Source organism: Carex rostrata, chromosome 12 (assembly GCF_964058835.1).
Source record: "Carex rostrata chromosome 12, lpCarRost1.2, whole genome shotgun sequence".
NCBI classification, from domain to species: domain Eukaryota; kingdom Viridiplantae; phylum Streptophyta; class Magnoliopsida; order Poales; family Cyperaceae; genus Carex; species Carex rostrata.
Window position 1 is genome coordinate 6,140,596 of NC_135929.1, and position 14,325 is coordinate 6,154,920.

General features: G+C 35.4%; 3 protein-coding genes, 1 long non-coding RNA gene and 2 other non-coding genes across 6 annotated transcripts; 3 read left to right on the forward strand and 3 right to left on the reverse strand.

Moving 5' to 3' along the window:
- Positions 1-2,305: 2,305 nt before the first annotated feature.
- LOC144563165 (Adaptin ear-binding coat-associated protein 1 NECAP-1) lies at positions 2,306-5,640 on the reverse strand. The gene is made up of 8 exons (XM_078312572.1): positions 5,280-5,640; positions 5,167-5,198; positions 4,747-4,847; positions 4,250-4,322; positions 4,083-4,114; positions 3,712-3,802; positions 3,226-3,337; positions 2,306-2,787 (listed from the first exon to the last, which is right to left on the reverse strand). The coding sequence occupies exons 1-8, from the start codon at positions 5,385-5,387 to the stop codon at positions 2,521-2,523; spliced, it is 816 nt and encodes a 271-aa protein (XP_078168698.1). The 5' UTR covers positions 5,388-5,640; the 3' UTR covers positions 2,306-2,520.
- Positions 5,641-5,714: 74 nt separating this feature from the next.
- Positions 5,715-5,785, reverse strand: TRNAG-GCC (transfer RNA glycine (anticodon GCC)). The gene has a single exon. It is a non-coding gene; the product is annotated as a tRNA-Gly (tRNA).
- Positions 5,786-5,870: 85 nt separating this feature from the next.
- Positions 5,871-5,941, reverse strand: TRNAG-GCC (transfer RNA glycine (anticodon GCC)). The gene has a single exon. It is a non-coding gene; the product is annotated as a tRNA-Gly (tRNA).
- A 1,228-nt stretch (positions 5,942-7,169) lies between these two features.
- Positions 7,170-7,808, forward strand: LOC144563044 (uncharacterized). The gene is made up of 2 exons (XM_078312412.1): positions 7,170-7,540; positions 7,629-7,808. The coding sequence occupies exons 1-2, from the start codon at positions 7,184-7,186 to the stop codon at positions 7,806-7,808; spliced, it is 537 nt and encodes a 178-aa protein (XP_078168538.1). The 5' UTR covers positions 7,170-7,183.
- A 790-nt stretch (positions 7,809-8,598) lies between these two features.
- On the forward strand, positions 8,599-12,276 carry LOC144563166 (uncharacterized). The gene is made up of 3 exons (XR_013514275.1): positions 8,599-9,010; positions 10,634-10,743; positions 12,008-12,276. It is a non-coding gene; the product is annotated as an uncharacterized LOC144563166 (long non-coding RNA).
- A 104-nt stretch (positions 12,277-12,380) lies between these two features.
- Positions 12,381-13,184, forward strand: LOC144563668 (uncharacterized). Its single transcript, XM_078313143.1, has 2 exons — positions 12,381-12,493; positions 12,667-13,184. Exons 1-2 carry the CDS (start codon positions 12,409-12,411, stop codon positions 13,005-13,007), a joined length of 426 nt encoding a protein of 141 aa, XP_078169269.1. The 5' UTR covers positions 12,381-12,408; the 3' UTR covers positions 13,008-13,184.
- Positions 13,185-14,325: the final 1,141 nt, after the last annotated feature.

Below are 14,325 nucleotides of genomic sequence, written 5' to 3' on the forward strand. Positions count from 1 at the left end.
AAGTCATAAAAGCAGTAGTAAAATCAGAAATTATCATCAATAAGTTAATTAAACTAGACAAAAGTTATTTTTCAAGTTGAATCTTCAGGAGACGGATCTTGCCCATTTGTTGGACCCATAAGGAGGGGGGGTCTGCCTCTCCCACGTCTTCCCCTTGATGTTCCTCCTCTACTTCTGTACCATTCTAAACTGGCATCTGAAAATCATTTGTATCAAGAGGCAAAAACTAAGAGAGTTTAAAAAGAGAATTATTTTGCAAGCCAACTTTAATATTGAAACTGTAAGTTTTGTTAAAACATAGAGAATTTTCTCTATCTGCACTGTCAAAAGAAACAGCACGCCGATTTCCTGAAATTCATATCCTCTACATTAACTTACTGTGCGTTAATAGATTTGGACCGTCCAATTGAGATCTGTACTAATATTAAAGGACCCCGTACGTCATAGGCGGGGCCGGATTGGCTCCGATCTTGTCCGAACGGCCTACATGCATTATACTCAAAAAGATAAAAGATTATGTTTTGAGTTAATGCAGAGATACGCGTTCGATCTCCCGAAATTTTTAAAATTACCATTTTATAAAAAATGTTAAACCAAAACACCAGTTCTGGCTGTTTTTTACAAAAGTCGCATGGCCGCTTGCCCTGGAAGCGGCCACATGGAGCTTGGCCGCTTTGGAGGGAAGCGGGCACCTATTATGGGCCGCTTTGGGGGCCAGCGGCCACTGTTCATTTTTTATTTTTTATTTTTTTTAACAGAATTTTTTTTTTATTGTTTGTATTAAAATATTAGAAATGTTGAACATATTTCTTTGAAAATAGATGAAATACAATATAATTTGATTTATTAGAAAGACTGCAACAAATAACGCGGATCAATATTTTTCAGGCCGGATTTTTCGCGGTTGTAAGAAAAATTAATATATTTCTTTATGTGTTATTGGAAAATAATAAAAATACTTAGATTCTGAGTTATTGATCCCGGTTCAAAATTCACTTCTAGGTAATACAAAAAATATTATGATCCTTCTAGTACATTTAATTTTTAAAAAGTTGTATCTATTTTTAGAATTATTTTTAATATGAAAGTAATTTAGTATGGACAAATCAGGTTGTGACACATCATAATTATGATAAATTGGACCATCTAAATTGTGACGCATCATAACATATGCAAAAAAAGGTTTGCACGCCCATGCAATTGAGCCATCTAAAGTGTATTTACTTTCCTCTTAATGTGTAAACACTTGGAAGTTCGGAACCTTTGATGACAAAAACAGAAATAGACAGGTTTGCATCAACTTTATACGAGCGTGCCAATTTGCACTCACTGGTGGTTGCTTAATTGGTTTCTAGTCTATTCAGCTTTTAACCGAATTAGAAAACTTTGAACTAATTGTTTCAGTTTTTTTTTTTTTTTGAAATGAACTAGTTTGGTTCAATTTTTAATCTATTTCGGTTTTTCTATTAATTGGTTCGATTAATATTATGATCCTTCTAGTTCGAAATGAACTAGTTTCGGTTTTTCTATTAAGGATCATAATGCACTAGAAGGATCATAATATTTTTAAAAATAGATATAACTTTTTATAAATTAAATGTATTAGAAAGATCACAATATTTTCTGGATTACCTAGAAGTGACTTTTGAACCGGGATCAATAACTCAAAATCTAAGTATTTTTATTATTTTCCAATAACACATAAAGAAATATATTAATTTTTCTTACAGCCGCGAAAAATCCGGCCTGAAAAATATTGATCCGGTTATTTGTTGCAGTCTTTCTAATAAATCAAATTATATTGTATTTCATCTATTTTCAAAGAAATATGTTCAACATTTCTAATATTTTAATACAAACAATAAAAATAAAATTCTGTTAAAAAAAAAAAAAAAAAAAATGAACAGTGGCCGCTGGCCCCCAAAGCGGCCCATAATAGGTGCCCGCTTCCCTCCAAAGCGGCCAAGCTCCATGTGGCCGCTTCCAGGGCAAGCGGCCATGCGATTTTTGTAAAAAACAGCCAGAACTGGTGTTTTGGTTTAACATTTTTTATAAAATGGTATATTTAAAAATTTCGGTTCGATCTCCTGCTCTTACTTGACTCCAAGTAACCCACAAAATTCGTCAAGATAAGGTGTTGTGATTTGTGAATTACCCACAAATCGCAATTTAAAAGAACTGAATGTGACATGAATACTTAGATCTATTAAAAAGTTAAAGGGACATTATTCATTGTAACTACTTTCTGTAAATTTGTATACAACTTTTAGTGTACTGAGCTCAATTTGTCAAGTCACCAGTGAAGTTTCAGAGATTATTATACTTATTGCATTATAACATGATACAGCTCACTCTTTTACAGGGGTAGTACACAACTTACATAGCGCCAAAGAAAATGGAAAAGAATAAAGAAAAATGAAATGTATCATTCTAGAAATATGAAAAACAAAGAAACAACATCACTTATTTGTTAAAAGAATTTCATACACAAATTTAAGCACTCAAAATGTAATCTCAAACTCAACCAGCCACCTGAAAATCCCCAAAATCATCGTCTTCGGTAGTATCCTGACTACAACTCTCTCCAGTTGAGTGGCAACTGGTGTCAGGACTATCTTTGGAAAAAGGGGAATTTACTGACAAGCTCTGAGTAGGCGACGGTGGAGGGGGCAACTTTAGGGACAAAGTGGAGCTCTCTTTTGTACCTGATGCTTGATTATCAGTCAATGAGAGTTTGTTCAACCCTTGTTCGAAAAATGCTGATTTGGCTCGTTTGCCTCCCTCTTTCTGCGCAGAGATAATTAGTTGATGTTAAAAAACTCATGTAATAAATAGTTTTAAATTGAAAAAAATGTCAGTGCAGACCTCAATTGAGCAATAACAACAATAACCTTTTATGATTATGAAATGATAATTTAATTATGTGTCAATTTGACCTAATTAAACCCAAGTTGGCACATCTCACTCTGAGCTGTGCAAATAAACACCAAACCACAAATAAAAAGAGATAACAGGACACGAAAACAACCAAAATAATACCATACCATTAAAGTTTGTGCCAGTAAAATGCTGGGTGTTCAGTGCATGCAATATGGACCACACCAAATTAAGAAACCAGGTATCATCTTCCTTTGGGTATTAAACTAAAATAAACTCAAAAAGGCTCCCATAGAATTTCAGAAATTGCTCTTTTCCAAGTCACAGACAAAAGGAGCAAAATATTACATTTTTTAGCTGCAGAACTAGAGTTTCGCCTTCTTTGAGACTGTAATCAACTGCTGATGTGTTCTGATATTGTTGCTCCATCTCTTCAGCAGCTTTCTTTTTATTAAGGTACCTTTTTTGATGCAACAAAAGAAAGAAGGCATTAAAAATGAAAAAAGTAAGAGATTCACCAATTCTTTACTTTGTGAATAATTGGTGCTCTGAAAATAACCTAGATCTATGTGGTTCGGAATCAGATTAAGCTTTCTCAACTATACTCGAGGAGTCGAGGTTACTGAAATCAGCCTGAAGATACACTCTTCCTCATTGAAATATTTGATTAGACACATATACACTTAAAAATGTCTTAAATTAGGTTCTCTCATTATTTTATTTAGGAAATCAATTTGTCTTACTACGACATAGTCGTGTAACTTCATGCCTTTCCTAAGAATATAAACAAGAGAAACAACAGTAAGATAACACAAAAATTAAATAAAAACATACTTCATGTGGTCATGAAGAGCAGCTTGGAAGTCATAAGCTTGAGGCCTTTCACGGAAACCGATACCAATAAATGCATGCCGCTGACGGCCACCTGTAGCTCATTGTTTTAATATTCTTAGGATTTAATTTGTTTTTATGGAGCCTGAGCAAATATACTTGTCTTCCATTTTTCTCAAGTGAAAGAGATGAGAGCAGAGGGAAGTAACAAATGGATATCTCATCTTCTTTACATAGACAAACAATCTATTTCTTGACAGCCACTGTCAAGATTTTCAAAAAAAAAAAAAAAAAAACAATCTATTTTGTTCCTAATTTCAAATTGGTAATCTAATGAATAAAAAAGGAAAAGAAAATTTGAGACAGTTGATTACCTATGTTCTCTTCAATCCGAAGCACAAAGTATCTGAAGAAGGAAAACAAATACAAAATCTAACTAAAAGGATAACTAAAAATACATGCAAACTAGAAAAAAAAAATTGGTTCCATGCCCCTGGATTAGTCAAGTCTAACACACAGTTTTAACAGGAGGGGTACAAACCTGCTACTATCAATGACAGCTTCGACTGGATGCGGTTCACCTTCTTTTAGAAATGCTCTAGCATACAACTCTCCTGACAAATAAACAAAACATATGTACTGATGAGGAACCAGCAGTTTTGACCATTAAAGAATGAGAAACAGCAAGCAAATGCACAACAAAATGTTCTTCGAAATGTTTTTTTGTTTTTTTAAAGGTAGATTTACATAATTTGCCAGAGCTATCCTCTCCAGTTTCTTTGGAGAATGCCATGAGCAAACAGAGAGAGTTTGGATCATTATTTTGAAGAGAAAGGTGAAATAATAACATGGAGTCACGGACCATAATTTAGAATATATTAAGAGACATTAAATATGCTCCTATTCACAAAGTTGTGCAAGAAATAACAAGCATAAACAGATTTTGCATTGGAGGAATTTTCCTTTATAGGTATACTGAGACAATTAAAATGCTCTATTAAGGGTATTACTGGCACTGTAACAGGCCTTGGTACCAACCTTTTTTGTTGTCTTCAAGTTGAATAATGCATTCCTCTCCCTTGCTTATGACTTTAAGTGTGCCTTCCCAAACCCACTTGTTTATATCCCATTCATCGGCTCTGAGATTGTTAAAAATTTAGTCAGTATCATAAAACTTTATATCAGTAACACCGCATATGCTGGCAATTAGAAAAGATAGGTCAGTTAATGCCCCAAATTGTGCATTTCCAGAATGTTGGATTGCAAAGGCACCTCTTATAATTGGCCAAATTAACTCACCCCTAACCCCAGGATATTCTTGTTTTTCATCGAGGCATAAATCAAGGCTAATTAATGAGAACAGCAGTTTGTTTATGCAACGAGGATTAAAAGGATTTAATTGAGGTATTGCAAAAGGTAATTCAATTATTAAAATTTAGTAATTTACAAAAGAAGTACCTATAAGAAGCTGCACTCTTTCTTGGAGGTATCTACACGAAAAGGCCAGACATTAAACCCCAAATCAAATACAATTTATCAGTACTAGATTGAAGTAGGTATCAGAAGTGTACCAAGTAGACATAGCACTCGGATACTTGGAAGAGAACAAGCTCAAGTGCCTCGCTCTCCTCGCTCTCCTCTTCAGCTTCTTTTCCTTTTTCTTCTTTCTCTTTTTCCATTTAAAAACGAGAAATAAACCGTCGATTTAGAATCGGTGATGGATATTGTCGACCTTTAATTGGTTGATTAAAGAAAGGAAGTTCGAAAAAAGGAAAGAGAGGGCTGGATCGAGAGGTGGAATGTCTATAGACTATAGTTTGAGGGTTGAAAAATTGGGAGCTGGCTTGAAGGCGAAGGGTAACTGGTGTGAACGCGAGAGGTAGTCTGGTAAATGTAACAGTAGTAACAGTCTAACAGAGGATGCTGTTGCCTGGAGCCCTGGACTCCTCTGGAGGAGAAAAAACGAAAAAAGTTTACAATAAATGACAAACTAAATTAAAAAAAAATGCACCAGCCGGGAATCGAACCCGGGTCTGTACCGTGGCAGGGTACTATTCTACCACTAGACCACTGGTGCTTAAGTGATCGAAATCGGGATTTTTATTCTAATATAAAATATGAAAAACGTTTACAGTATATTAAAAAATAAAAATATATAAATGTGCACCAGCCGGGAATCGAACCCGGGTCTGTACCGTGGCAGGGTACTATTCTACCACTAGACCACTGGTGCTTTTATGATTTAAATCGGGATTTTACATGGTGATCTATAATCTGACAAAAAGTTTTAAAATAAACGAAAAATAAAGACATGTAAACGGATCGCTTCTTGACACTTAGACTGTGCTCCAGTTGTGGGTAATAGAGGGGAGGGGAAAAAAGAGTAAGTTACACGCTCCACAAAAAAAAATTGAGAGGTAGAGTAAACAGCGAGAGTGACCGGCTTACTCTACTTGGACGAAATTCGTCCCTCCCAATTCGGGGTGTAGCGGAGGGAAAAGAGGGCCCACCAACGACAATTTACTCATTCTACCCTTTCCCGCCTCTTCAACTCTGCGTTTTTTGTTTTCCCTCCTTCCGTGCACAAATAGATATAAGTGAAATCAGTTTATCTTCTTCTCTCGTGCCCTCACTTGATCAGGTAAGATGTGAAAACTTTGATACTGATTTGCAGACAATGATCTATTTGCCTTGATCAAAGCAAAGAACGATCTATTTACTCATTTTCAGAAATCTCAGTTTTCACTTTTCACATTATTTCTTTACTTTGATTTTTAATCGAGAGAAAATGTGAAAACTTTGATGCATTTCGTACTTTGATTTCTAAAAGGCAAAGAGAACAATCAAATGAAAAATGTGAAACTATCAAATTTAATTGGAAGTTAGAAATTGATACTGGTACCAATCTTATACTAGTACCAATCTTATATTAGTTCGAATCAAATGAAAGATGAAAAATGTGAAACCATCAATTTTTTTTTTTTGTACTGTTACCAATCTTATACTAGATAATTGGTACTGGTACCAAACTTATAAAGCATGATGATATTCTCTTTTTCTTTTTTTTGTCATGCTCAAAACAAGAAATTACTTAACTCATTTTTACTGACAAACTGTTCCTTTACTTTTGCTAGGCGATTTCTGCAAATTCTTTTGACGAAATTGGTACGTTTATTGCCAAAGTGTTCCTTTACTGACAAACTTTACCGTCCTTTCAGCTTCTAATTTTTATGAATGATCTAAAAATTATAATACTGCAAATACTACTGTATAACCATTTCAATGAATTGCAACACTGAAAACAACTTATGGAGCATATAGTTTTAGAAATTATGCCATGTAGAAAATTTATTGCCTTCTCATATAAGAGTGCCTATGGTCACAACATGATATGATGCAAATGAGCTAACTTAAAATACCAGCATGCTTCATTATCGAACCTAACTTATGATCTTTCATAATTTGCAGTTTTGAAATGGGAAAAAGGAAGGATTCATCCAACACCGCTGGAAATGGCAAGGAAGAATTCCTTCATTGGAACACCGCCATGGATGGCTATCTCATTGATGCATTTGTTCACCAAAATGAGATTGGAAATCGAGTAGGTGGCACATTTACCAGTAAGGCTTATGATAACGTACTTTCAGAGCTCTCAACGGTATTTCCTGAGAAAAAAATTGACAAGGAGCGAATTAAGAATCGCATCAAGTACATAAAGAAAGGATTTGGACCGTGCTATGATATATTCAAAAATGGATTAAGTGGCTTCAGTTGGGATCCATTGAATAGTATGTGGTGTGCCGAGCCAGAGGTGTGGGATAAATTAGTGGAGGTAAGTATTTTGTCGCTAATTAAATAATTTCCAATGCATAACAAATTATTAATCTCGGGTTTTCTAATTTAGTAAATTATTTTGGAAGGCTCATCCTAATGCAGCTTCATGGAGAAACAGGCCCGTATATCATTATGAAAAATTGGCGCGTTTGTATGGGAATGACCGTGCAACCGGAGAAGAAGCTGAAACACCTGCTGAAATTAGGGAAAGAGAAAGAGATCTGAGACAGATTAATCACAATATTTGTTATATTCCGAAATTTTAAAACAATAATTAATTTGCTAAAACGATGTTTATGCTTAAACACAAATTTTTATTTAAAATTTATGATCATTCTGAATTTTTATTTTTATCTGACTGATTTACATCGAATTGAAAATTTCGAAATATAACGAGTTGTGAAAATACGTATATTAAAATGTAGAAATTTAGAAATAAAATAAACTACAAAACCAATAATAATTTTTATAATTATTCACGAAATCTACAAATCAAAATTCAGTACAAATTATGAAATAGAAAATCTCAAGGGTGAGAATGACAATAAGAAATTAATTAATAGGAAAATTAAATGAAGTCATAAATAGATTTGAATCTCAACAATGAACATTCGAAGATTCGTATTTAATTCTAAATGCAAGTTCGATAGTTTATAAGTGTCATGGTTTAATTAAAAGAAATAAATAAAATTCAATCCGCCACACGAATGGCTGAACGACATTAGCCTCACCCTCTCCCTCTCCCATCTTTCTTTCTTCCTCTCTTTACACGTGGGATGCATATCCCTCTCCTTCTCTCCCTATTCCTTCCTGGAGAAGGATTGGCCAAAGCCAATTTTAATTCTTTTGTCGGATCCGCATGCCCTTCTCTCTCTCTTTATTTCCTTCATGGGAAATCTCAACCATTCAAATACAATTGGCACAAATCTTAAAGCAGACCCCCTCCCATTCAAAACCCTCAATTCTCTCTTCTCTCTTTCTCTCCCCTGCTTCTGGGTCCCGATACCCTCCTTCTCTCTTTCGTCGTGTCTCTTCGGAGAAACCTAAGAGAGGTGATCGCCTCTCTCTCTTTCGATGGCGCGAACGCCACAGGCGCCTCAGTTCCACCTGTCCCGTCGTTTTGCCTGCGAGGGTGCAGCCGCTGACGGTACGGCTGTCAGTGAGCTACCCCTCCCCGCCTTGCTGCCTTGTTTGATACCGGGTTCTATAAATATCTCTCTCTCTCTCGTTTTGGGTTGGATGGTTTGCTTGCTTGTTGTTTAGTTGTGCTCATGTGCTGAGATTTTTGCTCTATTCCCCTCTATTTTCTGATTTTCGTTGATTGAGAGAGAGAGATCAAAGCTTAAAGCTTTCGATTGTGATACTTGATCGAGGCCTTTGCCGTTCTGGTGCTGGCCTTGTGTTGTTCTGGTGCTCGCTTGGAGCCGACCGTTTCTTTCCCTCTCCATACCGTGCTAGCTCAAATCGGGTAAAATTCTGAAACGCTCGTTTAAATTGATCGGATTTTGTTCTTTGCGCGAGTTGTTGATTTTCTCGGCAAGGATCTGACTTGGGTCTGTGCTGCCTTGTCCTCATGGCCGCCCCCCCTTGTTTCTATTTTCCCTTTCCTTTTCTGTCCTTGTTGGCTCGGTGTTGTATGTGTGATGTGCTTGTGCCTTGCTACTGCTTGACTGGTACTGTCCCAGTACCTGTTCTGGTACTGTCTCGGTGAAATTCTGTTCTGCTTCCTTGTTGTTGTCTCTGGTTGCTTGACTGGTACCATACCAGTGCCTGTTCTGATACTGACTCGGGGTTGGCCTAGTTACTTGGATGAGATGATTTGTTATGGTACTGTGTTGATGTTGTACTGGTAATGTGTGACTGGTACACCCGTTGTGCTAATGTGCTTGTATGTGATGCTGGTACCAGTGATACCAGCCCAGTGAACTGCTGGTACTGTGCTGAATTGTTGTGTACCAGACCTTGACTTGACAGGGACCAAAATGTAAATAAATTAAATTGGGGGTTGTTTGTGCAAAATACAAACCCTTGGAAGTATTTAAAATCTAAGGGGCCAAGGTGCAATTTTACATTAAATTTGGGCTTGGCCCTTTTTCTTGTTGGGTTCGGCTGAAAAATTAAGTTGGGCTTAGGCCCTTGTATAAAAACAGAAACAAATGAATTGGAATTGGGCTTTGATTTGTTGGGCCTATATCTAATTTATTAATAAATTAGAACAAGGCTTGGGCCTTAGTATAAATGGGCTTGGCAGATTTTAAAAGGTTTTTAAAGTTAAAATAATTCTTTTTAAACATTTTTCGAACTTGTATAAAAATTCGTTGCTAATTAATAAAGAACAATTAATTAGCAACGAAAAATATTCGTTATGGACTTAGATTCGAAACGGCTAATTAAACGTAGAAATTAAATTAGTTATAAAAATAACGAACTGCGCGACTTAGGAATAAATTAATTAGAAACACGCAAACTAATTAAGGGTTTCGATTTTAATTTTATAAAACGAATTATACATCTAAAATATAAAGTAGCTTAACTATATTAAAATGGATTATAAATTTCGTAATAATCATATAATTTATATATTTTATTAAAATATTTGTCTTAGGGATTTTAATTATAAATTAACTCCCGAAACCGAATTTCGACCCATTTAAAATTAACTATAGTCCATTTAAAATAAATCACGTAGATAGAAAATTAAAATATATGAATTAAGTAAAACCCGTTAATTTACCGTAGCTCTCGAACAATTATTTTTAATCACGAATAATTCGACATTTGAATTTCTACAAGCAATATATCTTCAAATTAAATTATTAAAAATATAAGTTAATTTAGAATTAAATTAGATTAATGTAGATCAAAGTGAATGATCAATATCTGACGCATTTATAAGAAATTAAGATTTATGCTAAGCTCAAGGACATGAAAATAAATAATTAATATATGCCCAACCGGATCAGTTAGACTGACTGAATCGGTAAATTTATAAAACTGAAATAATCAAAGGATTTAACTTGCACATTAACTGGGATGAGGGTTAGAATAAAATTAGCGTAGATTTTAATTAGTTTAAATTACGTGATCACAGATCAGTTAACTCCGTACGAGTCCGACCCGTGGGCCGATCCGACTGACCCGCAGTTAGGAGCATACGCGGAGCACGCTGATTATTAGCGACAGAGGCTCCAGCCCCCTCAGGTGTGGGATATCTGAATTATTCTTTTCGTGGGCGTACTCTTACCAGTCGATCCATCTGACCTGACATCCGCACTGTATTTTAAGTAGTTGCATTAAAACTGTAGAGCATGTTTATCCTTTTTCTGCACTATAGGTAGAATTGCATAAGCCCTGAAAAACCTGAATTTACTGTATTGTAGGAGTAATTAAATAATACTATACTGATATTATTAGAATATTAGGATACTAGTTTGTCTTTTTCTCGTGGAGACAATATATTATTATTATATTACGTGCATACGCATGCATTGGTGAGAGTTGAGCAGAGTCGAGTGACTTCGTTCCGTTTTGGTGTCACTTGGCATGGGACGGCCCGACAGCCACTGAGCTGAGGATCACTTGATCCTTGGATGGCTTTAGGATATTATATGTATAAACTTTGATTATATATCATTTTTTGATCATTTTACTATTTGACGTGAGCAGTTCCGATCTCGAGTTCTGTGGCACGATACGATTCGGGAATTTATTCCTTCCCTACATTAGGAGCTACTTTGCCTAGAACGGAAGTTCCCAAGGTCCAATGCGGGTCTTGAGGAATGAAGTGCAAGTGCATAAGGTCGGCGAGCCTTGATGCGCGGGGTCGAGCTCGAGTCGAGCCCCTGATTCCTATTGGTCTGGCCGGACGGTAGAGTTCTCTCCTGCTCATGAGGGAAGAGATTAACTTTTTACGACTTGCATTGTATGATTTCTCCTATTGGATATGTTTGGGTGATGAATCGTTAGGCGAGATGACACACTGGATTTGATATAACCATCGGCTAGTGTGTTGTATAACTTGTGGGCAATGCTCGATGTCATTAGGCAACGTGTATCATTGTACCTATGAACACAGTCCTTGGATTATATTGGTTGGATCGTTAGATCCTATTGGCACAGCACGGGGTGATATACTTTATCCATATTATTATTATTATTATTTTATTTGACACACACAGTGCAAGGAGTACTGGATTCCTACTTGTTTTATATCCGATATTACACCTTGATTTTTCTTTGGGTTTGTTCTGCATGTTGGCATAATAGGATAATCGCATCATGGCATCATTCAAAGTATTACAAATTATATTAGATATTAATATAGGTTCACCCATGTGCATATTTGTAAATTGTATTCATTTTATAAATAAAAGTGCTTTGACCGTAGAGGATCCCTGAGGGGATAATTCTGGGTCACATACTGGGCGATTCGTCGCTCACCCACAAGTTGTTTCGTGGGTTTTAGGTACGGGTTCTGGCGGTCCGCAGCAGGAGATGTCAGGAGCTGTCCCCGAGGGCCACACCACTTGACCTAGTTAGGGTTAGGCTTTTGATTAGGTTTACGAGTCCCGTATTTCCTGTGTTATATATACGGGCTCGATAGATCATGTATCCCCTTCTATAGATGGTGTTATTTGGATCCGAGATGGATCGAACTATATGTTATGTATGTGTATGTTTATTTATTTGCTATGTGACTGATGCTTGATATTTATATTATTTTGTTTCCGCTGCTGTTTGATTTATTATCCATGATTAGCCTTGCGTGCTTAATGATTAATTAAGCACGAGGCGAGGTTGATCACACCTTAATCCAGAATCCCTGGTTTGGGGTGTGACAATATTACCATTGAAGATGTTGATCACATGGTATCTACTGATGAAGTGATTTTAGAAAGCTACATCATGTCTACAAATGAAAGCTCTCCACTACTCAATAGGCAACCTGAAGGTATTGTTCTCTAGTCCATCAATTTACTTATGTCATGTGCATATTCACAATTTTTTGGAGGGGGTATTTGCATATTGTAGATTTCAAAATTCACAATTTTTTGGCTGCCTTAGCTAGTTGTGTCCTCTTGTATAAACTAAGATACTGATGCTGGTTTTTGAACCCTTTGGCAGGTAGTTCTCCACCACTTAATAGGCAACGTGAAGGTAATTCTTCTAACAAAAAAGCTAAGACCAAGGAATTGATAGATAATGATATTTCAATTTTGAAAGAATCATTCCAAGTTGTAGCTGATGCTATCTTGAAATCAACTAATGAGCTCGTCAAATCACAACCAACACCTCCAATAGCAAAGAGTGAAATTTGGAATATGTTGGTGGAGCTAGGTTTTGATGGCCTAGAGAGAATGGAGACATATCTCTTTCTAATCAAGAATCCTGATATGTTGGATGCTTTCCTTGGATGTCCTTTAAGTGAGCATAAGAAACTTCTAGAAATTATGTCCCTCAATTAAGGTACTTGAACTACTGCCCTTTTGTTTGATGCTATGTTATGCATCATTTTTGTGGATAAAAACTTGTGTGAAGATGGAAAAAAATATAGTTTTTGAGAGTTGGTGATAGTTTATGTGATGGAGATATATATTTTGTGAATGAAACTTGATATAATATTTATAGACTCATTTACGATTGATGTAATGTTTTCTATTGTCTTACCAGTAAGATTGTGATGATACTTTTTATTTACAAAATTTAATATTTAGATCTAAAACATAGATATTTGAAGCTGTCTTTAATCATTGTCAGACATGTTCCTCCTGTGAGATATTATAAAATGCTATTTGTATCTTTTTAGTTAGATACTAGTAATATTGTACCACGGCATGTACAAATATAATGTTAATATTAGGGTCTACTTGCAAAAATATGTTCCAGTTATAAAATGTTATTTCTATTATTCTGTCATATTCATTTTACGCCAAAATATGTTCCAGTATCTTAGTTTAACTAAATTAAGTTGATAAATAAATTCACATTTGGAATGAATATGTTAAACTATTAAATATTCACATTTGGCTGATCTTTGATTTTTGAGGGACTTGCTTGTAAGTTAATAAAAACTTCAAGGACTGACATGTAACTTTTGTCTACCTTCATTGTCAGCTTCTTTTCTTTGCTTACTGTTACATATTATTTTATTCAGCTTTTTTTAGTTTATATCTATTATGATTTATTTATGCTTCTTAGAGCTTACTTTTTTCACTATTCAAATGATACAGAAGGCATAAGATGATTTATGTACCATTATACCGGTATTGTATTGTACCGTTGTATCAGTATGGAAATTATTTATATACTGAAGAAGAAAGGCACATGTCGTTAGAAAAAAATATCAGAGAAGGAATTTATATAATTTGTGAAGATGTACATTTATTTAATTATTTATATATTATATGTAACTTAATTAAAGGAGACGTCATTAGAGCAGGTCCTGAAGGGATGGAAGTATATCAAAAATGTTGAGCAAGTCCGAAAGGATGCAAGTATATCAAGAATATTGGCATAACCAGAGCAGGTTGTGAAGGACTTCTCTATTTTGTTGGTGTGAGGGTAAATTAGTAATTTTAAATAAAATATAAATTGAATTAAAAGAAGTATCCAGTTCTCCCTTTCCTCTGTATGCTTTTCTGGAGCAAGTAAACATCTTAAAAAGTCCCCCTCCCCTCCCCTCCTCTCCCCTCCCCTCCCCTCCCCTTCTACTTTAAACTTCTGGAGCACAGTCTTACCTATTCTGGTCTCACGAATTGGATTTGAAGATTGGATCGACATTTC

Coding starts and splice junctions, on each gene's coding strand:
- LOC144563165 (XM_078312572.1), bottom strand. CDS start 5,387: ATGGAAAAAGAGAAAGAAGAAAAAGGAAAAGAAGCTGAAGAGGAGAGC. Junction 5,199..5,279: donor CCGAGTGCTATGTCTACTTG/GTACACTTCTGA, acceptor CTTTTCGTGTAG/ATACCTCCAAGAAAGAGTGC. Junction 4,323..4,746: donor ACTTGAAGACAACAAAAAAG/GTTGGTACCAAG, acceptor TTTATTTGTCAG/GAGAGTTGTATGCTAGAGCA.
- LOC144563668 (XM_078313143.1), top strand. CDS start 12,409: ATGGTATCTACTGATGAAGTGATTTTAGAAAGCTACATCATGTCTACA. Junction 12,494..12,666: donor ACTCAATAGGCAACCTGAAG/GTATTGTTCTCT, acceptor ACCCTTTGGCAG/GTAGTTCTCCACCACTTAAT.
- LOC144563044 (XM_078312412.1), top strand. CDS start 7,184: ATGGGAAAAAGGAAGGATTCATCCAACACCGCTGGAAATGGCAAGGAA. Junction 7,541..7,628: donor TGTGGGATAAATTAGTGGAG/GTAAGTATTTTG, acceptor TTATTTTGGAAG/GCTCATCCTAATGCAGCTTC.